The sequence below is a fragment of the Pangasianodon hypophthalmus genome, chromosome 3, assembly GCF_027358585.1.
Source record: "Pangasianodon hypophthalmus isolate fPanHyp1 chromosome 3, fPanHyp1.pri, whole genome shotgun sequence".
NCBI classification, from domain to species: domain Eukaryota; kingdom Metazoa; phylum Chordata; class Actinopteri; order Siluriformes; family Pangasiidae; genus Pangasianodon; species Pangasianodon hypophthalmus.
Window position 1 is genome coordinate 11012783 of NC_069712.1, and position 24881 is coordinate 11037663.

Here is a 24881-nt window from a genome sequence, read left to right on the forward strand (position 1 = left end):
TCACACTGGCTTAGGAATGTAACTACAAGGGCTCCCAAGTGGTACAACAGAAAAGTGTTCACCCTACCATCTGGAGATCCCGATGATATCACAGCCATCCGTGGCCGGGAGTCCAAGAGCGAAATTGTGAAAAGATGTGATTCAGGACGCTTTCAGAAACATTTGTTCCAGTCTGAAATCTGTAACTAAAACAAGAAAGTGCCTGAAAAAAATGTAATAAATATAAACTATGACTGCAAAATATTAATTTAAACTGTTAGAGTACAGCAAATAAACATTTACCTAAAAGTCATAATGAAAAGTCAGGTAAAAGCGATTATACCACAGTGTGGTCAAATTCTTGAATCAGATGGTGTGAGTAAAATTTCTATAACAGCACGGCTCTAACAGTAGTTCTGGCTGTAACATAAATGATAGGTTTATGTTATTGTGCTAGTTCTAATATGTAATCATTCCTATAGCAACAGCTCATTCACAGGGACCTGTTTGGCAGACATTGCACATAATCAAAGGCTGACAATAAACAGATTATTAAGCTTGTTATTTAACAGAAATTAAAGAAAAACAACATTTATTGATGTGGTGAAGGTTTCTGTTAGGAGAAGTTTATTGTAACATTTCTGGATGTTCTCGGGTGTCAGCGCTTTGCAACAGACAGAGGAGTTTGCGCTTTCTGGTTTTTCAGTCACGTGAAAAGTTGCATCTTTTTTTGTTTATTAACTTCAAGATGGAAAATACAGGACAGGCTTGTGAAGGAATAACTGTTTATAACTGCTATATCGTAAGAGATAACAGGAACTAACTTGTCTCAAGGATGTTTCATAACATTAAATAATTAATTATAAACAGTTAAAAGTGTTAAAAATGTGTTGTTCATAAATTATAAATTGTAATCAGTGGCAAATCACTGTGATATATGCAGAATAACACACTCTGGTCCGTGCTGTTATATGAAAATAACCCTCTTCGCATCAGGCCTGATCACACCACCCTGGTGTATATTATTTTCGTATGGTCCATCACGTCCATCATATGTTATTCCTTACTTATAGAACATTTTCAATAAGCCCAATGTCTAAGACCTTAGATACATTCTCACACACTAAATAACTTACTATCTTTCTTTCTCTTATCACAGTAAGGTGAGATTTGCTCTGTGTTGTATTGTGTGTTTCTTTGTTATACACAAAGACAGGAGGCAGGTATCTGTATCTGCAGAGCCGTTAATGCTTCATTCTTCATCAAATCCTGCTCATGTCTTGACATGAGCATTCACCGCTCTCCAAATTTATGAATTGAGTCTATGAACGCTTGGGTTACATAAAGTCATTCAGTTTCTCTGATTTCACCGCTGAACAATTGAAAGCAATATTTCCCAATAAACAAGCTCAAGAGGCTTAAGAAGAATTGGACACCATGATGACAGATATCTTTAGGGTAGCTTTGGGAATAAAACGTGCTCAAAAGTCATGGTAAATAGGTGTTAAATAGACCAATTATTTTTTTTATTGTGCTACTGTGTGTTCATACTTGTAAACCTGCCTCTTGTAAACAAGGTCTGGTTCATAGCTGTTATTGAACAGATAGCATACCAGCTGTGTGTATGATCAAATTATACTGTGGTTTTGTACCTGGCACATTGAAAATGAAGGTATGCAATGTTCCATATCAATCCATAGCATTCTGCATGGATGCAAAGTGAAATATTCAGCATTGAGTAGTTGGCAACTAGACATTTGTGAATGCAGCTTGACAATATCTCTGTACAAAATCGCAGTGCATTGGTCCAGTAAACGGGGATAATTTAGGTCAAAATTGTTCAGGCCTGTATTTACCCATATATTAGTGAATTCCCAAACTTTTTGCTTCATTCTGAATAACTTGGTTTGTGTAAATAATATAGATTGATCAAATGAATTACTGCAGTAACAGATTTACTCCATCCTGTGTCTGACATCATCAGCCTGTACCAGTAATCACAGTAATCTGCACTCTCATGTATTATTGGTATAGTATAATACACATTTTGAATACTATATTACATTTTATTACCATTGGTTATTTCTGCTGTGTTGTTCTACCTTGTTGATGCTGATGAGTGTGAAAATAATGTAAATCATATGATATGCGATTCATAGACACCAGATCTCAACCCAGTTGAGCACGTATGGGAGATTTTGGAGTGATTTGTTAGACAGGGCCAGTTGAGGGAATATCTTTTTAAAGAATGGTGCTTATCTTCCAGTACAGTTCCAGATAATTGTAGAATCTATGACAAGGCATATTGAATCTGTTTTTTAAATCTGTCGTGTTTTCTGAAAAGCTTGTTTAAAATTATTACCAAGGTTTAATTATTATTCACACCTTTGCTCGACAATTTTCCTTATTCTTCTCAATTCATTTTTGTTAGTAATTTGTATTTGCTATGTAACACTGTGGGCTTGTTAAGGCACATGGCAAATTGTTATACCCCCGAACTGTAGTACTTACTTTTTTCTTTCTCTCAAAAACACCCTCTCTGTTTCGCCCAAAAGAAAAGGGCTGGACCCATTCTAACATAGAAAAAAAAGCACTTCCCTCTGTCAAAGAGCCCTGTTGAGCTCAGGCACAATCAGAGACATTCTTGATTTGGCCCCTCCACCAAGCATCTTTTTTAACTTTCCCAAGTAATATTTCACATACCAAGAGGTTCCAACTTGTCACGGCTACTGTGTTTGACCTAAAACTACCAGCTAATTCTTCTGGTTAGGACTATTCATCTCCAGCTGCATTTGGATATAGAGAACACGATTAGGCAGTTAACTAGCGTTCTCAAGCCAAAATATTAGATACTAACTTGACTTACCTTTGATGTAAAAAAGAATAATTTATTCTAAAGAATTACCAATATAGACCTAATTGCCTTGACAAAAATAGTTAAAAATGGTCTCGAACCTGTAAATATGTGCCTCATATAGACAAATGTCTATTGCTAATACAGTGCTGATTGTTAATACAGCTAGAAAGAAATGCCACTTTATTATGTTTCCATGCTCTCCCCGATTTTTCTTGTGTTCATGTTATGTCTGGTGGTGATTGAAATCGTGGTAGGGATGTTAGGGGACATCTAGTAGTATTTCTGTGTACATGTTGACAAAAAAAACTGCTTCAGAAAACTGTTCAATCCAAAGTTATAGCATCTTTTCTCTTTTATTTGAAAAATATCAGTAGACCAGTGCTTTTGGTTTGTATATAAAAAGATTGGGAGAAGACCAGGTGACATGTTTCCCATCTTGAGCTGTTCAGTTTGGGTGAGCCTGTGCCCCCTCTAGCCTCCCATTCCTGTTTTTGGCTGACAGGAATGGAACTTGATGTGGTCTTTTGTTGTGGTAGCCCATCTGCCTCAAGGTTCAGTGTGTTATGAAATCTGAGATACTTTTCTGCTCACCACTGTTGTAAAGAGGTTATTTGACTTACTGTAGACTTTCTGTCAGCTCAAACCAGCATGGCCATTCCCCTCTGACCTTTCACATCAGTAAGGTGTTTCCACCCACAGATGGATAAATTCACATATTTACAATGTATATGTTTTTTTTTTTTTTTTTTTTTTTTTTTTTTTTTTTTTTTTGGGGTGAATCCATTTATTTCTGTAAAGCTTCTTTGTGACAATGTCCATTGTTAAAAGCGCTATACAAATAAAATTGAATTGAATTGAATATCCCAGGAGATCAGCAGATTCTGACATACTCAAAACAGCCTGCCTGGCACCAAAATCCATGCCGCAGTCAAAGTCACTAAGATCTTTTCCCATTTTTGATGTTAGATATTAACATTAACTGAAGCTCTTGACCTGTATCTGCATAAATGTATGTATCGCACTGCTGCCACAGGATTGGCTGATTATCATTGCATGTACTGCTGTTAATAACATATTGTCATGAGTGTGACATGACACAGGTGGTGGATCTCTAGTGGTTGGTCCTGGTGAGACTGCACTGACTCACCCTTGTTTCACTAGTACATTCAGTGCAGTGATGTCCTCCACCATGCATTTTGTTGTGCACTACTAAGATCCACTTCCATTATATTATGATATTGTTATTGTTCAGATGCGAGTTTGTAGTATTATGTGGTTACAGCTTGTGTGTGTGTGTGTGTGTGTGTGTGTGTGTGAGATTTGTGTGTTTGCATGTCTCTATTTAATCTCTGCTGTCAGTCGGGAAATACATTGGCTCACACCCTGACATTACAAATTATAATAAAGATTTTTCTCTTATCCCTGTGACTGTTTAAACTCCATGGTGTTAGGCTCCTCCATTCCCTCTTTAGCCCAGGCTTAACAAGAAATCCTCAACAGTATTCTCAAAGGAAAAGCACACTTATTTAGCTGTAATATGCTATATTTGTCATATATTTGTTTCTAAGGCTTTGTCAGCATTTTGATGGTGTATTTCCAGATTTAGATGAGTCTGTTCTGCAGGCAGGTGATTGTGCCTTAATACTCTGTGAAAAGGTTGCGGTGGTTTCTAAGAATCACTCTAAAAGGGAAATGATGTTGGAGTTATACCTGACCACCGGCCTTGCGTAACATATTTGTCACCTCACAAGTACACAAGTTGGCTTTGAATGGAAGTGGTCGATCCTATTTGTGTGTGAGCTGCTGCAGGTTGAGACTGAGGCAAAGTATGATGAAATACTTGTGTACAGTTTGTGTTCAAAGAAAGTTAGAGTTTCTAAATCGTTCCTGCAGGTCTAACTGAGCTTTCTCTGTTCTTGGAGTAGAGATGTAATGAATCCTCCTCTCCCCATTCACCAGACGGTTCTTAATCCCCTTTGTTATTACTTGGTGAATTGAAGGATATGGGCTTGCGTAACATGTTGGCAGTAACAACTCCAGTGTCATTCATTCATTTTTATCACTGGTTCACACGCTCCATCGTTAATGTCAATCTCTCTGCCTTTTCACTGTATTTGCTTGTGAGCATGAGTGTGTAAGTGCTTGTGTGTGTGTGTGTGTGTGTGTGTGTGTGTGTGTGTGTGTGTGTGTGTATGTAAGTGCATGGGGGAAAATACAGGAACTTGTATATAGGCGTTGGAGTCTCAAGTGGCAACTCAGACTAACAGTTTCTTTCACAGTCTCCTCTTACTTGGAAAGGTGGGAGTTCTTTGCTTCAGAATATAAAATAAACTTTACATAAGTATCTGCCAAAGGCCTGAGACAAAACACTTCCGGCTTTTAAAACCTCTCCAACCTGTTTATAAAATCCCTGTCTCTTTACACCCTATCTCTAATTACTTTTGAACCCTAAAAAGGGGGGGAACACTTACAAAAACTGCTGTAATTCCTACACTGTTCATCCGGTTTAGATGTAAATACCCTCAAATTATAGCTGAAAGACTGCATATTCATTGTGTGTGTGTGTTTGTGTGTGTTTGTGTGTGTTTGTGTGTGTTTGTGTGTGTGTGTGTGTTTGTGTGTGTCTGTGTGTGTCTGTCTGTGTGTGTGTGTGTGTGTGTGTGCATACATAAATATTTAGACTTTGACAAAGGTATTGTTATTTTATCTGTCTACCACAGTATATTGGTTGTAGAAATTTAAATTAAATAATGGATATAAGTTGAAATTGCAGACATTCAGCTTTAATTTAAGGATATTTACATCCAAAGCATGTGAATGGTGCAGGAATTACAGCATTATATTTATTTATATTTGGTGTCATTCCTGCACCATTCACATGCTTTGGGTTGACGTGTTGTGTGTTCTGAGATGCTTTTTTGCTGCTTATTGATTTTTTTTTCCCACACCGTTCTGTGTAAACTTGAGAGTGTTGTGTGTAAAACTCCCAGGAGAGCAGCTTTATCTGAAATGCTCAAACTACTCAAAATATATAAACTCATTCACAGGAACTTGTATGGTGCTGTTAAAAAAACGTGCTGTTAACAAAGAAAAAACTTAGAATTGTTGATATGGTGATGGTTTCTGTAAGGAGACATTTCTTGGTCTCAGAGACCATTTATGGTCTCATTGCTTTGTAACAGTACGTTTTCCATCACAGGAGAGTTTTGAAATGTTTGTTTATCTTAGCAAAATTGATTTTGCTTAAAAAAAAAATTCTTCCGTCATCAAAGATAATATTATTGTAAAGAAAAACAGAAATGTAATGAGTTAGAATTATGTTTGTCCACAATGCTTATTTAGAGGGGAAACCCCAGACAGACATGTGCCAAAGGTACAATGCGTGTAGACAGTCAGAAGAAGTTTTGCAATTGGCTCAGACACCTCTGGGTCAGCACACACCTCTACAGGCATTGCTAGAACATGACAACTATGTACTAAGGTTCAGTATGAGCACTTTACAGACTAATAAGGGAAGATAGATAAAAACAGAATTACCCTTAGGACTGTTGAGCAATGGTCCTTCTTTTCCCACCTGTACATTCTTTGATAGGCTGTATTAGTAATCGTTTCTGGTATGTGTCTTTACTATTATCTTTCCCTCTGACTTTGTTCCAAATTTATTAGCAATGAATCATGTTGCTTCTACATTTATTATTCATCCTTGCAATTATCTAGCAGATGGTGCAATTTGTTTTATTCATGTTTTTACTAATATTCTGGTTTATACTACATAACTGACAGTTTTTTATTCCTGACATCATGTTTTGACTAATAAGAGAGACTCTAGTGCATTTTAAATAAAACATATATATTACAGGTGAAGACTGTTGCGTTAAGACTACATGGGATGGCTTTCCTTAAAATTTCATAATGTGGCAATTAACCACATTGTGTTTACCAAAATGTCTATATTATTCATCACTCAAATGTTGAAATCCAATTATCAAAAATCTCACTGCAATATCATGCTGGTCTTTCATTTAACACAAACTGTTTCCTGTGGACAGTGCAGCCTGCATGAAAATCTCCTTTGAAGCCTATGGCTGATTCAAGTACAGTGAATTTTAATGGTAGATTAATGCTTATTGGCTTTTAGTACATCATTTAGGGTCCCACCCAGAAGCTACTGTATGTCTCTCTGGGGTGAATGGTAGTGTGGGCACATGGGTTTTGCATAGAAAACCACTTCTCAACATTTATTGGACAGTGCGTTCTTCGCTTGTCCTGCCCAGACACACGGCTTCTCTATATCATTATTGGGAGATCTCTCAAATTGGCAGAACCTTGTAATTGACTGCAAGCCAAGCCATTTTGCAAATCATTTTGAAGCTGAGAAAAGAGGGAAAATCGATCAGGGCCATTTCACAAGCATTGGGCATAGCCAGTACAACAATTTGGAATGTCCTGAAAAAGAAAGAACCCACTGGTGTACGAACAACCAGACAATGAACAGGTCGGCCAAGGACAACAACAACAGTTGATGACAGAACATTGTGAGAGCAGTGAAGAAGAAAAAAAACACAAAAAAGGGTCAGTGATATCACCAACATTCTCCACAGGGCAGGGGCGATGGTATCACTGTCCAAGTATCAAAGTCTTGAAGAACACTTTGTGACTTTGAGAGCAGATATACAGTCAGTTCCGGAAGTATTTGGACAGTGACACAGTTTTTGTAATTTTTCCTCTGTACACCACCACAGTGGATTTTAAGACATATTGCATTAACCATTTAGCAATTACAGCCATTTTTATATAGTACCTCCTTTTTTTACAGGCTCAAAAGTAATTGGACAATTGACTGATAAAAATAATCCTAATATTTATGATCGTTAGTTTGTCCAATTACTTTTGAGCCTATGAAAATGGAGGGACTCTGTATAATAAAAAAAAAAAAAAAAAAAAAAAAAAAAATGGCTGTAATTTCTAAACATTCAATGCAATATCTCTGTTAATCCTCTTGAATTAAAGATGTGGTGGTGTACAAAGGCTACATATATATATATATATATATATATATATATATATATATATATATATATATATATATACACACACACATACACACACACAGACAGTCAGGTCTGGAAGTATTTGGACAAAAAAAATTAGTTTTTGTGATTTTGCCTTTATACACCACCACAAAGGATTTGAATTTTAAATTTATATAATATTTATATAAATTGTGGTTATATATAATATAACCATAATTTTAATACTTGGATGAAAACCCTTTGCAGTCAATGACTGCCTGAAGTCTGGAGCCCATGTTTTAAAACTCAAATTCTGAGTTTCCTCGCGGGTGATGCTTTGCCAGGCCTTCACTGCAGCCACTTTCAGTTGGTGCTTGTTTGTGGGTCTTTCTGCATTCAGTCTTGTCTTCAGTAAGTGAAAAGCATGCTCTATTGGGTTGAGATCAGGCGACTGACGTGGCCATTGAAGAATATTCCATTTCTTTGCCTTGCCAGAAAGTGTTGAGTTGCTTTCGCAGTATGTTTAGGGTCATTATCCACCTGTACTGTGAAGCGGCGTCCTATCAGTTTTGTAGCATTTGGTTGAATGTGAGCAGAGAGTATGTTAGCAGTCACATCATCAATAAACATCATCAACCATCAATTAGTCGTGGCCTAATGGAGAGTCGGACTTGTAACCTGAAGGTTGTGGGTTTGAGTCTCAGGTCCGGCAGGGATTGTGTGTGTTCATTACTGTGTGTGCGCACTTGGATGGGTTAAATGCAGACCACAAATTCCGAGTATGGGTCACCATACTTGGCCACACGTCACTTCACTTAAACACCAGTGAGCCTGTTCCACTGGCAGCCATACATGCCCATGCCATAACACTGCCTCCATCATGTTTGACTTTGGATCATGAGCTGTTCCTTTCTTTCACCATACTTTTCTCTTCCCATCATTTTTTGCTATCTCTCTTATAGATTTATGTTGTTTTTTTCAGCCCAATGATGGCCTCCTTCACTTGCATTGAGATCTCCTTGGACTTCATATTGGTAGCTCCAGTCGAACAGCTGCCAAATGCCAACTCAATACCTGATATCAACTCCAGACCTTTTATCTGCTTCATTTGTCTTGAAGTAATGAGGGAATCGACCGCACCTGATCAATTAACTTCTTGTCAGTCAATTGTCCAAATACCTTTGAGCCCCTGAAAATGGAAGTACTTTGCTTAAAATGGCTGTAATTCCTAAATGGTAAATGCCATATTTTTGTGGAACCTCTGAAAGCTGAAAGTCTACACTACGATGACATCTTGATTGTTTTATTTCAAATCCATTGTGGTGGTGTATAAGGCAAAATCACAAAAACGCTTTCATTGTCCAAATACTTTCGGAACTTACTGTGTGTGTGTGTGTGTGTGTGTGTGTGTGTGTATATATATATATATATATATATATATATATATATATATATATATATATATATATATATACATAAAGAAATACACATCTCCGTTCTCAGTGCCTAGACTGGCAAAACCAAACCTATGTCTGCTCCACACTGTCTGCCATGCTGTGAAACTATTTAAAAAATGTTAGAACTTCAGTTTATTTTAGAAATATCTCATTATTTCTGCAGTGCATCATCACTGCCAGTGCTGTGCCAAATGGAAATGCCAAAACCTACACTACTAAATGTTTTATTTGGAAGTAAATCAATCAATTCTATCAGTCATTCTTCACATTTTCTTCACTCATGTAATACTGACAAGGTTAAAACAATAAAACCAGAGTGAGCTGAGCCAATGACTCATGCAGCACTTGCAAAAATGATCATTATTTATTGGATGCAGATTTTGATTGGGACATTTAACTACGCTGCAATGTTTTCTTTCAAGCTGAAGAATGAAACTGATCGTTAAGCCCCTTCATTCTTTTTGGGAGCAGCTGATTACAAATGCTATGTTTGATCCAATTGAAAGCCAGGAATGATGGTAGGGTGAGCCAGTCACCACCCCAGGAGAGCTTTCTGCCAACAAAAAGCCGTACTTCCTCCTGAACAGAAATCTGACCTCTGCACCAGGACCTCCTCCACCACCAAATACATGAGTTGACATTATCTCTCACACGTACACTCGTGGACACACATATATTTATAGACATTGAGTCACCTATGCTTGCCACCGCCATTTCTGTGATTGACAGTGTTTTCATCTCTTGATCCTATGTTTAAAAGGTGTTTGTGTTCAGGATGTACTGTTTGAGTGCGACTACCAGCAGGATTAACATTGCTGTGGTGGAGAAGCTTTGATCACCTCATACCTCCCTCTTAAAATGTTCTTTAAGCGTGCCATTGAGCATGTGCATGCACACATACACAAAATACTGATTAGGCAGTCATGCTCTTTCATGCCCTGCACTAGATGGACTCATGGAGTACAACCATCTCCTGTGAAGGAACATTATTAGAAATGTTTTTACTTCATGCTTGTTGATCAGATTAGTAATGGAAAATGATTTTGTGTGTATGGCAGGGTATATTAAGCATCTGCCTTTACTTTTGTGTCTCTAGGTATGCTATTCTATGTGGACTTCTGTCAGAATATGAATCTGTCCAGAATAAGATAAAGAATGGCTACCTTTTCAAGGTAAGTCTAATAAAAAACCATTTTTAAATTGGGAAACCGTTTAATCTATGTAGTGGGCAGATTAGCTTTCAATAGATGAGGTATTGTATGTGTTTTGTAAGTATTCTCTGAAAGTATCCATAAATGTGCCTAAAGCAGGCAGTGAGCTCTACTTTCCCCACACACACTTCCAAATACGTGTTTCATAAGCATAGTGACACAGAGACAGAGTAAACCAGGGAGAGATAGGACTGGATAGAAATGACGCAGTGTGCTAAAGTAAGGTACAGGGTCTGAGTGACAGGCCAGAGTGTGTGGTTCAATACTTACATGAATGTTTGCATGCATTTTTGTGAGATGAAATTGTTGTGGTACTTCAGAGCAGGAATGAACAGGTCACATAATGTAATGGATCTCTTTTGCTTTCTTTGTCTCTCTCAAACAAACAGGATCATTTGGATAAAGCCATTGAGCTGAAGCCGCAGGATCCGCAGTCTTATTACCTGCTGGGCCGCTGGTGCTATGCTGTGAGTATGAGTAAAGCCACTTTATCCACACCTCTGTCATTCTGATGCTGTCAGTGTTCTATAATATTCCTGCCTTCCTATTCATTACCTCTGAGGTTTGTTTTTCTGACCGGGCCCTGTTTATTGTTCTGAATCAGCTCCAAAAGAAATTCCATAAAAGAAAACATATGAAAGATGGGAGGCGGAAGAAAAGCAGAACATTTTGTTCATTTGTTGTAGGCCAGAACAAGATTTTCCACTTCTTCCTATTTTATATTCTGCATTTCAGAAATAAAAACACTCTTTTTCTTTTTAGTGTCTTTTACTACATTTTAATTATAACAAAGCAGGTTGAATTCTTAAATTCTTAAGTGTGCATTAGTTTTCTGTGACAGCAGCTCTGTCAGTAGTTCATTTATGTAGCATAAATGATTAAAAAAGAGATACTTTGTGTGAGGTCATATCATATAACCCAGGCATGGATTATTTTAGTATAACAGCACAAAGACAAAAACTTAGTTACCTGGTTGCATAAGTGTGCACACTCCTTAACTAATATTTTGTTGAAGCACCTTTTGCTTGAAATGCAGCACTCAATCTTTTAGTGTAAGAGTCTTAGTCATCTTAGCACATCTTGATTTGGCAATTTTATTCCACTCTTCTTTGCAAAAATCCTCCAGATCTATCAAATTGCATCCTGTACACAGCCCTCTTCAAGTCATTCCACAGATTTTTGATAGGATTTAGATGGAGGCTCTGACTGGGCTGTTCCAACATGTTGATCATCTTCTGAAGCCATTTGTGGTCAACTTGGACTTGTGTTTTGGCTCATTATTGTGCTGGAAGGAGAACTTTTTCTACATCGTTAGCTGTCTAACAGAGGCCAAAGTAGATTGGTATATGGAGCTATCCATGATTCCCTCTGTCTTGAATAGAGCCCCAGTCCCAGCTGAAGAGAAGTAGCCCCATAGCATGATGATGCCACCACCATGCTTCATGTGGATATGTTGTTCTTGGGTGATAGGCTATCTAGTTTTTGCACCAAAATATCTTTTAATATTATCCCTAAAATGTTCTACCCTGGTCTCATCAGACCATAACACATTTTCCCGCATGGTTTCGGCATAATTTATTTGGTCTTGGATGTTTTTTCATGAGAAAGGCCTTCCGTCTAGCAACCTTACCCCATAGCTCAGACATGTGAAGAATACGAGAGATTGTTGTCACATCCTGGGAGTGACCAGTATATGGCAGATATTCCTGAAGCTCCTTTAATGTTGTGGTAGGTCTCTTGGCAGCCTCCCTGATAAGTTTTTATTTTGTACTTTCATCTATTTTGGAGGGATGTCCTGTTCTTGGTAAATGTGGTGCCCCAATTTTCTCCACTTTTCGATGATGGCCTTTACGATGTTCCATGGTACATCTAATGTTTTGGAAGTTCTTTTCTACCCCTTATACCTATCAACAATGGAATCATGTACATGCTTGTAAGCTCTTTGTGGACCATGGCTTCAGTAGTCAGATGAAACCAAGAAGATGTCAAGAAAATCCTGCAGAAACAGCTGATCTTTATTTGGGGTTAATCAGAATCACTTCATTAATGACAGGTGTATGATAATTACTTTTGAACATGGGTTTGAATGTAATTTGAATGTGGTTAATTCTGAACAGTCACATACCCATGTGACACTTTCCTGGGTTGGGCCAGAAATGAGGAGACAAGAGGCAGGCTTGGGACAACTCAAAAGGGCCCAATATTTTTTCTTTTCTCTTTTCAGCTAATTTATTTCAATAGACAGGACATCCACACTCACACTCAGCTCTGCGCTGCTTAGCTCTCTCTCTCTATCTCGCGGCTCTCATCTCTCCCAACTTTATGCTTGCTGCTGCTCACTGAAACACAGAACAGGTTAGAGCAATCCTGCACATGTATAGATCCTTAACACTCACTTTTCCCAGCTCTGCCCTCCATTCACAAACCGGCGCTCCACCACGCCCCCGCCTTCACATACTCCCAACACACGGCTCAGGCCGGGGAGCCGTCCCCCCATGCCGACTCCCCTCCATTCCGAGAGAGAAAATTCACCACAGCCATCTGCCACCACCTCAAACTTAAATGGCTGAAGTGATCCATGTGTTGGCATCCTTCTTGCCATGGACCCACTGGAGGGTGAAGGCCCGTCCCAACAGATAGTATCAGAGGGTGAGGATCACCCACTTGATGGCCAGACGCACTTTCTCGATTGTGCTGTGCTTATCTGCCTGCGGATGGTAAACACTGGTAGGAACTGATTTAATCCCTAAGAGTTTGTATAGTTCACGAAGGGTGACATAAACATGGTGCCTTGTTCGGTCAGGATCTCTTTCGGGATCCCAACCCAGGAGATAATTTTGAAGAGTGCCTCCTCAGCACTGCATGCTGAGTGCCTCCACAACACCGCATGATGTTGCAAAGACACGGCTTCAGGGTATTGCGTTGGGTAATCCACCAGGACCAACACAACGCTATGTCCTCGTGCAGTCATTCCAATGGCCCAACAAGGTCCATAACAATTCTTTCGAAGGGGGTCTCGATTAATGGAAGAGGGCACAATGACGCTTTTGGTGTGGCCAGTGGATTCATCAGCTGACATTCACAACATACTGCACACCACTTGCGAACATTGCCGTGAATGCCTGGCCAGTCCATTCCCAAAATCAGTGGATGGGTGAGACAGGGTCTAACTGCTGCCTCTATTTTATGTTTTTGTCTCTGGAATTGTATTGTGATGGCCACTAGGGAATATTCGTGCAGATCCCCGTGCACACACCTCACCTTCACCCAGTGTGCTGTACCCATTGCCTCACCTTGAATCAGGCAGTGGTGAATTGAGATGTGGTTACAGCCTGAATCCACGAATGCCTGGTATTTACCCCCTTGAATACTCACTGGTATACGGTACATCCCAGCTCAATCGGGGGTGACCTGAGGCACGTCGGGGACCCAGACCTATGCCGCCATCTCCATCATGTGGCATTGTTCCTGGAAATGCCAGAGTTCCCCACAACGCCAGCACACCGGCCCAGGCCTTAGTCGTCCCACACCTGTGGCCCAAGAGTCACCAACCTGAGGATTAGAAGAGACAGACACGGGGGAGGGAAAACCCACGACCGGGGGGTTGGTTTCGGGGGAAATGGCCCCCGTTTCCATGGACCAGGGACGGGAGTAGGGTGGGGAGAAAAGGGGGAAGAACAAGAGTGAGACAGAGAGGCAGGGAGAAGAGAGGGGCTCGTCTGCCCCCGGTTATGCCACCAAGTGGTCCTCTGCCAGTTGGACCACTTCGTTAACGATGCCAGATGGTGGCACCGGACCCATTCCACTGTCACCTTTGGTATTCGGGCGAACTGCTCCAGCACCACCAGGTTGAGTAAGTCCTCGGCGCCACACTCCGACAGCTGTCTCAGAGCTGTTGAGTTAATGCGAACTGGCACCGGAGCTCACTGAGTGTCAGTGAGCGGAAGCGCTGAAGGTGCTGTTCGGGGGTGCAGCCGACGCATTGCAAAATAGCCTGTTTAGGTCCAGGTACTCCAGCAGGTTCGCGCCCGGAAGCTGTTGGGCCGCGAGCTGGGCTTCCCCTGTCAGTAGAGGCAGCAGGAGGACTGCCCACTGTGAGTCTGACCTGCCCCACGCTTCCGCGGCACACTCGAAAAGCTCAATGAATGCTTCCGGGTCGTCCTGCGGTCCCATCTTTGAGAGCATGATGTGGCTGCTGCTGGAGTACCCGCTGGTTGTACTAGGCTTGAGGAGGGCCTGGTATTGCATCTGGTGGATGCCAGCGAGGGTCTTGACGGTCTCTGCAAGTGGCAAGGACTCCGTGACAGTCCTTCCTCAAATCCCGTGTTTCAGCACCAGTGTGACACTTTCCTGAGTTCGGCCGGGAATGAGGAGGAAGGCAGCGATTTTATTTCACTACACAGGCACACACACTTGGCTCTACGCCGCTCAGCTCTCTCTCTATCTCGCGGCTCTCGTCTCTCTCAACTTTATCCTTGCTGCCACTCTCTGAAACACAGAACACGTTAGAGCAATCCCACACAGGTGTAGATCATTACCACTCACTATTCCCGGCTCTACCCTCCATTCACAAACCAGCACTCAACCACACCCACACCTCCACAGCCGCATTATAAAAGTTTGTACACACTTATATACCCAGGTTATTGTAAACCTTTTCTTTTCCTTTTTTTCCTAAAATGTTTCTATTTGTTTTTCACTTGAATTTTGTTGGTTGCTGTATAACATTAAAGATGTAAAAAGATCTGACATGATTTATCTTAGTTTTATTTATTTATTTATTTTATCACAAAAACCTACAATTTTAACAGGGGTGTGTAGACTTTTTAATCCACTGTGCATATAGAGAAGTAGCTGGTGACGACTTGTCTTTACTGATATCTAACACCAGTTTGTATGATATTCTTGTTGAACAAAGATCTAGTGTTAAGCCTGATGTACATCTGTACACCTTGTATTGCACGTTCTTACAAAGAACAATGACATAAAAGTTCCAGTTCTGGATTTTTCCTGAAAATGAGCTTAAACAAAGTGTGTATGTATGTGCAAATGTTTATGCAATAATTATAATTATTCTTGAGAGAGTGAAATATTTAAGTTTTTATTATTGTCACCAGATTGGATGAAATGTGTGCTACTACTGTGTTAAGTGTTTGCAATGTTTTAATTCCTATTGTTGCAGTTTATTCACTTTAGCTTATGCAGCTTTCTTTCTCTGATAGTTACCCCAATGGACTTTTGCTGCAATACAATACTGGTGTATTGTATAGTACAATATATCATTCATGTTCTTTACATTTATCTCTTCTTTAAACTGACCATGTTTTGTATGGACTCCCTTCTGTGTAGCTTAAAGACTAGAAATGACTGCTAATCCTTCCTGTCATGTGTACAATTTAGAATATGCTACAGGGTTTTCTTCCTGTCATACAACTGAACAGCATCCTGTAATTCCTGTGACCTTTTTTTTTTAGAGATCTGATTAAGGTCTGTTTTACATTCCTACCAAACCATGTACATGTGTGTTTTGTGGGTGTGTGCGATTGTGTGGATGGGCTTGGGTGTTTGTGTCCGTCTGTGTGTTCGTCTGTCTTTGTGTCTTTGTGTGTGTGTGTGTGTGTGTGTGTGTGTGTGCGCGCGTGCAGGTGGCCCAGTGTACATGGATTGAGAGGAAAATTGCTGCTACGTTGTTTGGAGAGCCTCCGAGCGCAACAGTCCATGATGCCCTGCAGAACTTCCTCAAGGTAGGCCACACTCACTGAGTGGAAACTCTGTAAGTAAAAAAAAAAAACTCAGTAATCTTGCAAATGCAGGACTTAATGCAGGTTTGTGCATGTTTAAAAGAATGAGCGTAAAAGTGAATGCATAAAAGTGAAGTCAGTCATCACCATTTGGATTGTTACTTATTTTATTCCAATACCATTATTTACAAAATAATTAAAGTAGTTTAAAATACAGTAGTCAGAGCTGCATCTCTACAGAACAGAATTTTCATAAATTTAGCTAATACCTTATTGCTAATAACCAAGTTAAAATGTAAAAACATAAGTCACTATTGCCCTAATTTCAACAGTAAAGCCTGATTTCAATAATGTAGCTCATTGACTTTGCGAATCTTCCTACCATCTGCCTTGTGCAGGAGTACAGAGGCCTGTTTGTTTAGTGATAAGTAGGGATTTACCCTTGCATTGCTTCTGCAACCAGTTAAAGACCAAACCTCAGGTATTTAACAGGATTTTATCTGTGTTCCCATATTTCATATGTTTATATAGAGAAATAAAATCACTCCTGGCCAAGACACTCACTTGCATGCCTCTTCCTCGTCTTGTGTATCTCGCCCATCAATTTTGATTTAAGTGGCGTGTGTTGTAACTTGTTGCACCTCGCCTGGAGGCCAAGAGCTGTCTCACTTTCTAACAAACACATCCTGTGGAGTTATACAACATCCCCTGGCTGTAGTTAGCTACAAAAACAGAGCTTCAGCACTGAGAAACAGGTTCAGGGTGAAAATCTGAAAACGTAACCAAGAAAGGGTGCCAACCAGCCTCCATTCATCTGAAATCTCAGTTAATCCCATCATTCTAGCTCACAGCTACTCAGTCTGTTTAAGCCTGAGCTGAATGAGAAGATTATTTTTAAGACTCCGTTTGAATGAGAAGATCCTTTGTAAGACTGGGCTGAAGGAGGAGATCCTTTTCATCAACATCCATGAAGATCTGCATCTGTCGTTCTTGACCAGTGTTCAGCCAACAGAGGGTGTGTTATATGTTAGACAAACCTAATGTTTTAATTTCATAAGTGATGGTTTGAATGACAGTGAATTAAAACATTGGGGAAACATTTCAAGCTTAACTGGAAGAATATACTAGGATTCTCTAGTGTTTTGCTTACATACATGGTTAATTTGATGCAAATGTAGATGAGGTGGTTATTTATTTTGATGAATGGGCAAGTGGTGGATTATCATGTGCAAACATGATTGTTTTCAAAAACATTAAACACACAGAATCCTTAGAGAGCTTACACTAGCCATTTATCTGCAAAAATTGTACCAAGCTAAATGTGTTTTTCATTACTATTGCACTGCTTTATCCCAGGCCCCCAAAACAAGAGATCCCAAAACACTGATTTGCAAAAACTGAATCCATACATGTATGTTCCAAAATGCCAAAAGTAACATTATTGGTTCTTATCAGATTTACTATTTTCAGCTGCACTCTGATGTTATAATCAGCTCTTCAATAATATTCAGTAATATTCTGTGAAAACTCATTTTGTTGTGCTTACTTTTACAGGCAGAGGAGATCTGTCCAAAATACTCTAAATACAACTATGTGTTTTTAGCAAAGGTAAAAGATCTTCATAACTTAATGTATGTAGAGCTTGTTTTATGTGAATTATTATTCATTCTTTCGGCTGAAGTACAAGTGTTTTTGAGCCCACAGTGATGTTTATTTCTTCTTCATTGATTTTAGTGCTATAAAGACCTGGGCCAGAAGAACCAAGCCAAGATGATGTGTGATGCTGGATCTGATATGAAAACAATAACTAAAGACGTAGGTTATAGAGTGCACACAGTCCGGTCTTCTCAATTCTGGTTGTACATATTTCAGTTCTGGTCTGTGCATATTGCTGCCTCAAATCTTCTTTATCTTTGTCTTCTGACAGGACGAGGAAGCACAAAAGGAGCTGGACTCTATTCTCTTGTCACTTTAGTCAGAAACAGACTCTTCATGTCTCCGCTACTTTTAGGGCACAGTTGTGTTGATAGACTCGAGTTGTGACCGTATGACTGTTATTTTGACTTTTTCTCATTTTTCTGCTGAATGTAGATGACTATTAACATTATTGACAACTGAACTTTGACCAGCGAACATCTGCAGCATGACATATGCCACACTATGAGGCAACATGTCATGCTTCAAATTATCACAGATCGAAGTTCACTTGTGACCATATGACTGTTATTTTGACATTCTCTCATCTCTATGCTGACTGCAGACTCTCAACATTAAGGACAACTGAACTTTAATCAGTGATAATCTGGAGCATGATTTCTTGCCTCACAGTTTGTGACATATCATGTTCGCACAAAAGTCATAAATTAAAAGATTTCCTAACTTAATTTTAGTACCCTTAGAGTTGTGGACAAATCATAAATTCCTTCGCTAGCCCACCATAAGAAAAAGCTGTACTGTAAAAGGATAAAAATAGGAGCTAGTTAGCTAGGTATATACATTAATACAGACTAAAGGAAACAAACGAAATTATTATCTTCTTATAATAAAGTGTCTAATGTAGCACACCTTGCTTGCACCCTCAACACAAAATACTAGGCCATGAGATGTAGCGTTCTCCCATGGCATTCACCTTAAAATTAGAGTCTAGCTTCATTATTTGCATTTGCATCTTGCAAGTTGGAGAGCTGTATGAAGGCTTTGTGCTGAATTTTATGTTGCTTGGTTTTGTTACTATTTCTACATACCTGTGTGGTTCTGATTCAGAAAAGATCGCCATCCATCCATGCATTAATCCTCATAGTAAAAACCACCTAGTAAAGATCAGCTAGATCACGTCTCCATCAGTGTGTGTGGTGCAGCAGGTGGCAGGATTTGGACGTATGCGCTATAGTTACAGCATCGAGGCTTGTCACAACACCGTTGTGTGTGTTAAGGACAAACATAGCTACATACCAAATGAAACTTTTGTTTTGTGAAAGTCAATAAGGGATAGGTTTTTTCTTTCTCTGGTTGCTGAAACCACTTGTCTGCTGAATACCTGGGATCAGTAGCCCAGGCTAATGATTTGTCCACACTACCCCTCCCATATTCACATTAGACCCTTTTACCCGTTCCAAACACAGCACTGCATTTAGTCAGTTACAGTCTACTTTTGTGTTTTTACTACAGACCTACACAACACCAGAAGATTAATAGAACACTAATACCATGGCAAGGTACCTTTTCTCTTCCCCCTTTTCTTGACTTCATGGCCAGTGTTTAGTGCAATTTTCACTACGGTTCCACACAGTTAAAAAAAAAAAAAAACTCTAACGGTTGTTTTTATTCCTTGGGAGAATATAAGATTTATTTGGGAGTATATCAGTATATGAGATCTGTACTGATTTTGGTGGACTAGTGGCTATTATGTGCCGCTCTCACCTATCCTGATCAGGGAACCTATCCCAGCCATTGGAGGGTTGTACGAGCCAGTGCACTCTCGGTGCCTGTCCCAAGCCCGAAAAATGGGGAGGGTTGTGACAGGAAGGGCATCTGGCATAAAACTTATGCCAGAATCAGAATATATGGATGAGTGATCCTCTATGGCGGTCCTGAATGGGAGCAGCTGAAAGAGGGGGAAAAAAATTAGATCTGTTTTGCAGATTTTCATTTCTTAATGTTTTTGTTTCCACAATTGTACATGTATCTACATCATTGTTTAAGCAAACTGATTACTGAGTCAAGAAAATGCTGACATCTTATTTTGGTTTTGCTTTTCTTGTAACAGGAAGGTGCTGGTTCATAGTATTTATACACAGTAATAATTTTAGCTTTGACCTGTAAAAAATTGAAGCTATTATGTTTTAGCCTGTTTCACTGCACAAAATCGGGGGTGGAGGGAATTGTTTCCAAAAGTCTTTTTGATCATTGTATACTTCATGTGCAGTGCTATATTTTAAAATAGAAATTCTACATATAAACATATAATGCATAATCATTCTTGACAGAGGTATTATTGCTTCAAAATGTGTTGAAATTTATTAAAATCATAAAATGTGAAATCTGTGGAAGTTTTGGACATTGATAAAATGCTGCTGCTCTTGATTTGGAGACTCTTTGTACCTAAATATGAAGGATATCATATATGGTCCCAGTTCTTAGTATAGGCATATGTTAATGTATAAATGTTAACATAAATATGTTAATGTAGGTTAATATAGCCAGTCCCCTATGCATATGCCTTTTTACAACTAGTCAATTCCACTAAAAGAACAGATGTAAAAAGAATGCAGGCTTCTTCTGAAAACCGAAAGTTACATACGCTTTTCACAGAATAAACTTGCACACACTTTACAGAAAAATTAATCACTGATATTTACAGCATTATGGCATTCAATTATCAAGTGTAATGAACTAGAACCAATACTAGAATTCTATTTTTTATTTAAAATATATATTTTGATTTTAAATTTTAAAACCATTTGTACCCGAACATTCCCACAGCCTCTATTTTGGAAACTGGTGTTTTCAAATGTATTGTTTAAATAGTGCACATGAAATTTGTATGAGGATGATTACTTACTTTTTTTCTGTTTTTGTATAATATGTTTCAGCTTTACCAAAGAAAGTTAGGAGTGTATGTCATGTTTCTTTTTTTTGTTTGTTTGTTTGTTTTTTGTTTTTGTTGTTGTTGTCATTGTTGTTGTTGTTAAGTGTGGTTTGCATTCCAGCAACAGCAATGTATTATTCATTGTAGATTATTCTGTAGGAACTCTGGAATATTATATGTAATCTGTGAAACAGTAGCAGCCCATATTGTTGAGTTACCCACATAATTGAGAATTGTCCACATAATAATTGTACAGAATATAGGTATATTCTGAATATTGCTATATTACAATGCTATTCATTGCATTGAACTTCCCAATGTGTTTTGGTATAAATGTGATGTGATTAGGATGTATAATATATGACCCTCACTAAATTGGTAAAATATGTCTGTGACTTATTCTCTCTATAACATCCAGGACTGAGACTGGTAACCAGTTTGAGTCATTTGCAATCAGTTGTCTTGATGAAAACAATAAATAAGCTCTTTCCTCCCCCCAGTAGGAAGGCCTGATGTATGTCTCTTGCAAAACGGAATTGTTTGAAGCTGGTTATGGAAATCAAGAATAAGCTGAAAATAATACACAGAAACTAATGCACTAAGGGCAGGCTAATGTTTATTACTGCTCTCTCTCCCGCCTTTTCTCTCTCTCACGCAATGGACATCTGGAACAGGAAGTAATTACAGAGCATGCTAACAGGAGGCCATCATTGCTTAGCTGTCAGCTCCAAAGGGAAGTGACCTGTTCACCTCTGCGCAGCTACTTTCCCCAGATGGCTACAGATATGGACACTACTTCAAAAGGCAGAGTTAATCAGTGTCCAAAGCCAGGCCTCCACTAGCAATTTCCATCCAAGGCTACAGTTATGCTGTCGGTTCTGGCTTTGGTTTATAATTAATATAAATGTTTGTACTTTTTAATGAGTATTTTTTTTTTCAGTTGAAATGCCATGTTCATTGTACATGACATTTTTTTAAATGTTTTAACTATACCTTTGACAACTATCACTGGGAAATCCTAAAACTTTTTAGATAAATGTTCTTTTCTTGTAGGTTGTAATATATAACATGGCAATGCTATTTTTATGTTTATATATCAAGCTTAATCAAAGGGTATAGATTAGCTCCTGTGGAAAAGAATTTTGGTATGGTGATTGCCGCACTACTTTCACAGCACACAAACATTCCACAGTTTTTCAGAATTGACCAATATGCATATTATGGAAACAAATCCTGAGCTTAAGCAATTGCAGAGTCCATGTCACGAATGTGCTTCCTTTGATGGGATTATATTGCAGCTGTGTACTTAAAGAGAGGAATGGAAACAGCAGGTGATTTTTTGATACAAGTCTGTTATCCTTAAAGAATTGTGCTTCTGTTTTTCAAGCTCCTACACATATTCTGCAGCCAATCTTTCAAGAACAGTGCATGTATATACCCTCTCTGGCCACTTTAATAGGAACACTCATACATATGTTCATTCATGCAGTTATCCAATCAGCCAATCATGTGGCAGTAGTGCAATGCATAAAATCATGCAGATCCAGGCCAGCAGCTTCAGGTAATGTTCACACCCAACATCAGAATAAGAAAAAAAAGTGATCTTGGTGACTTTGACCATGGCATGGTTGTTGGTGCCAGATGGTCTGGTTTTAGTATTTCAGAAACTGCTGATCTCCTTGCAGTTTCACACACAACACTCTCTAGAGATTACAGAGACGGTGCGAAAAGCAAAAAACATGCAGTGAGCGGCAGTTCTGTGGGTGCAAATGCCTTGCTGAAGAGAGAGCTCAGAGGAGAATGTCCAGACTAATTGGAGTGGACAGGAAGGCTACGGTACCTCAAATAACCACTCTTTACAGCCATGGTGGCAAAAAAAGCATCTCTGGAAGCACAGCACATCAAATCTTGAGGCGGATACAACAGCAAAAGACTACATCAGGCTCCACTTCTGTCAGCCAAGAACAGGAATCTGAAGGTACAGTAGGCACAGATTCACCAAAACTGGACAGTTGAATATTAGGAAAAGTTCACCTGGTCTTTTTCCAATATTCAGCTCTCCAGTTTTGTTTGTTCACCTGCTGATGTTTGATGTGAAGTTAACAGAAATTCTTGAATTGTATCTGCATGATTTTATGCATTGCACTGCTGCCACATGATTGGCTGATAGGATAATTGCACAGTACAGGTTTTCCTATTTTAGCGGTCAGTGAGTGAATGATCCACAGTGATGTGAACAAAACGGCATAATAATAACATTAGAAAAAAGGAGTGAAGGACATTGCACCATGTGTTTTGATCTACTGTTAATTTTTACCAAAAATAAGTTATTTGTTGTATGCCTAGCTATGTGACCTGCATTCAATGTGTGTACTTATAGATGAAAGTGTTATATACAAGCTTCATCTTCTACATGCATTTGTGTTTGTCTATTTCTGTCCTAAGCACTCACATTAGAGATATTAGATGTAATCTTAATGCACAGAAAAGGCTGCCTTCACTGGTTCTACCGCTTATGCAAGGACGAGTGCATATGTGTGAGAGGTGTGCCTTCTTGTGCACCAAGAGTAGGCCCTGCACTGCATCGTGGGAATGAACACAGGAGTTACTGGGTAATGCTGAAGTGCCAGATACTAGCTCTGTCCTGCATGTCTCTCTCCATATGTGCCTTTTTTTTTTATCTAAAGATAGTCATGTCTCCTCTCTTGTGCAACACTGTTAAATATTTCTGATTAGGTTAAATCTCAGTGTTGAGGTTTAACCTGTAGCACTGTAAAAAGCAATAACATTGGGGGATAATGTTTGTTATGTGCAATGTTTTCAGCTGTGTAGTTTCAGTTGTCACTGCAACCATTGAAAGAACTGATAGCGTAATCTACTGTCATTTTGCTTTTAAAAACTACAGTGTATACAATCTTAGTAGAGCAAGTGGAGCCTTTACATTTATCCTCTTTTTTTTTTTTTTTTGAGTTCAGCGGAGAGAGCGAGACATGGGGGTGTTGATATATCAGTAATCAGCTGGCTCTATCTACAGTTGTCACGCACTGAGGACTGGCAGCCTTGCTGGAAGTCTCTGCCTGATCAAGAACAGGATGTTCTGGGAGACGAGATAAGCTGCCGTGCAGGGAAAGGTCTGTACTAAATGCTTCCCCCTTTCTTCTCACCACACTGGATATAACTGCTACTTATAAATAGTGCCATTACAGCCCAATTAAAAATAGGAGCACATACATACATACATACATACACAGTCAGCTCTAGAAATGATTGGCTTCTATGGTAAAACTGGAATTTTTTTTTTTTTTTAAAGATTGTTTTAGATTTGATTTTCTGTAAGTTTATTATAAGAAAAATTAAAAATAAATAAATAAAAATGTAAAAAATATAACTTATTAAAGGATGTTCGATGTGACTAGAGAATACAGAGTATAGATTCTGAGACCACTGCTCAATACACAATCACTCCAGATCCTCCTAGGTCTCTTGTAAACTCTCCTCTTCAGCTCACCCCACAGATTTTCAATGGGGTTTGGCTCAGGGGACTGGAATGGCCATATCAGAAGCTTGAATCTGTGGTCATTGAAGCATTTTTGTGTGTATTTTGTTGCATGTTTTTGATCACTGTCCTGTTGGAAGGTCCAACCCCGAATCTTTTATATCTCTAACCATCCTCCTCACTGTGCAAGAGGCAAATATAATTCTGTTCTTGCTGATGTTGATGAATGATGTTGATTAAGAATTATCATATTTATACCCCAGTGAAACAGGAAGTCATGGATGACCACTTGAGAATCCTGATTACTCAGGTGAGCATAAGAAAAGTAAAACATGTGGGAATATGCGTCACTTTTTGTTTCTGAGAATTTTGAGTAACCACTTTATATTTGTCAGGCCTATGGTGGATCTATCCCAAGAGCACTGAGTATGAGTTGGGAATACACACTAGATGTGAGGCCAATCTATCATAGGGCATCTTGCAGATACACATTCACACTAAGGGCAATTTAGATAAGTCCACCTTCCACCATGTTTTTTT

At 39.0% G+C, this 24881-nt stretch overlaps 1 protein-coding gene across 3 annotated transcripts in view; it reads left to right on the top strand.

Moving 5' to 3' along the window:
• Positions 1-21443, top strand: part of LOC113542239 (regulator of microtubule dynamics protein 2) — a 39286-nt gene extending 17843 nt beyond the window's left edge. For all 3 annotated transcript variants that reach the window (XM_053232546.1, XM_053232545.1, XM_053232547.1), the window contains 6 exons: positions 10402-10477; positions 10906-10983; positions 16162-16260; positions 17812-17865; positions 17992-18072; positions 18185-21443. In XM_053232546.1, coding sequence (XP_053088521.1) covers positions 10402-10477; positions 10906-10983; positions 16162-16260; positions 17812-17865; positions 17992-18072; positions 18185-18232 — 436 coding nt within the window. In that variant the 3' untranslated portion in view covers positions 18233-21443. The remainder of the gene's footprint in view (positions 1-10401; positions 10478-10905; positions 10984-16161; positions 16261-17811; positions 17866-17991; positions 18073-18184) is intronic.
• Positions 21444-24881: the final 3438 nt, after the last annotated feature.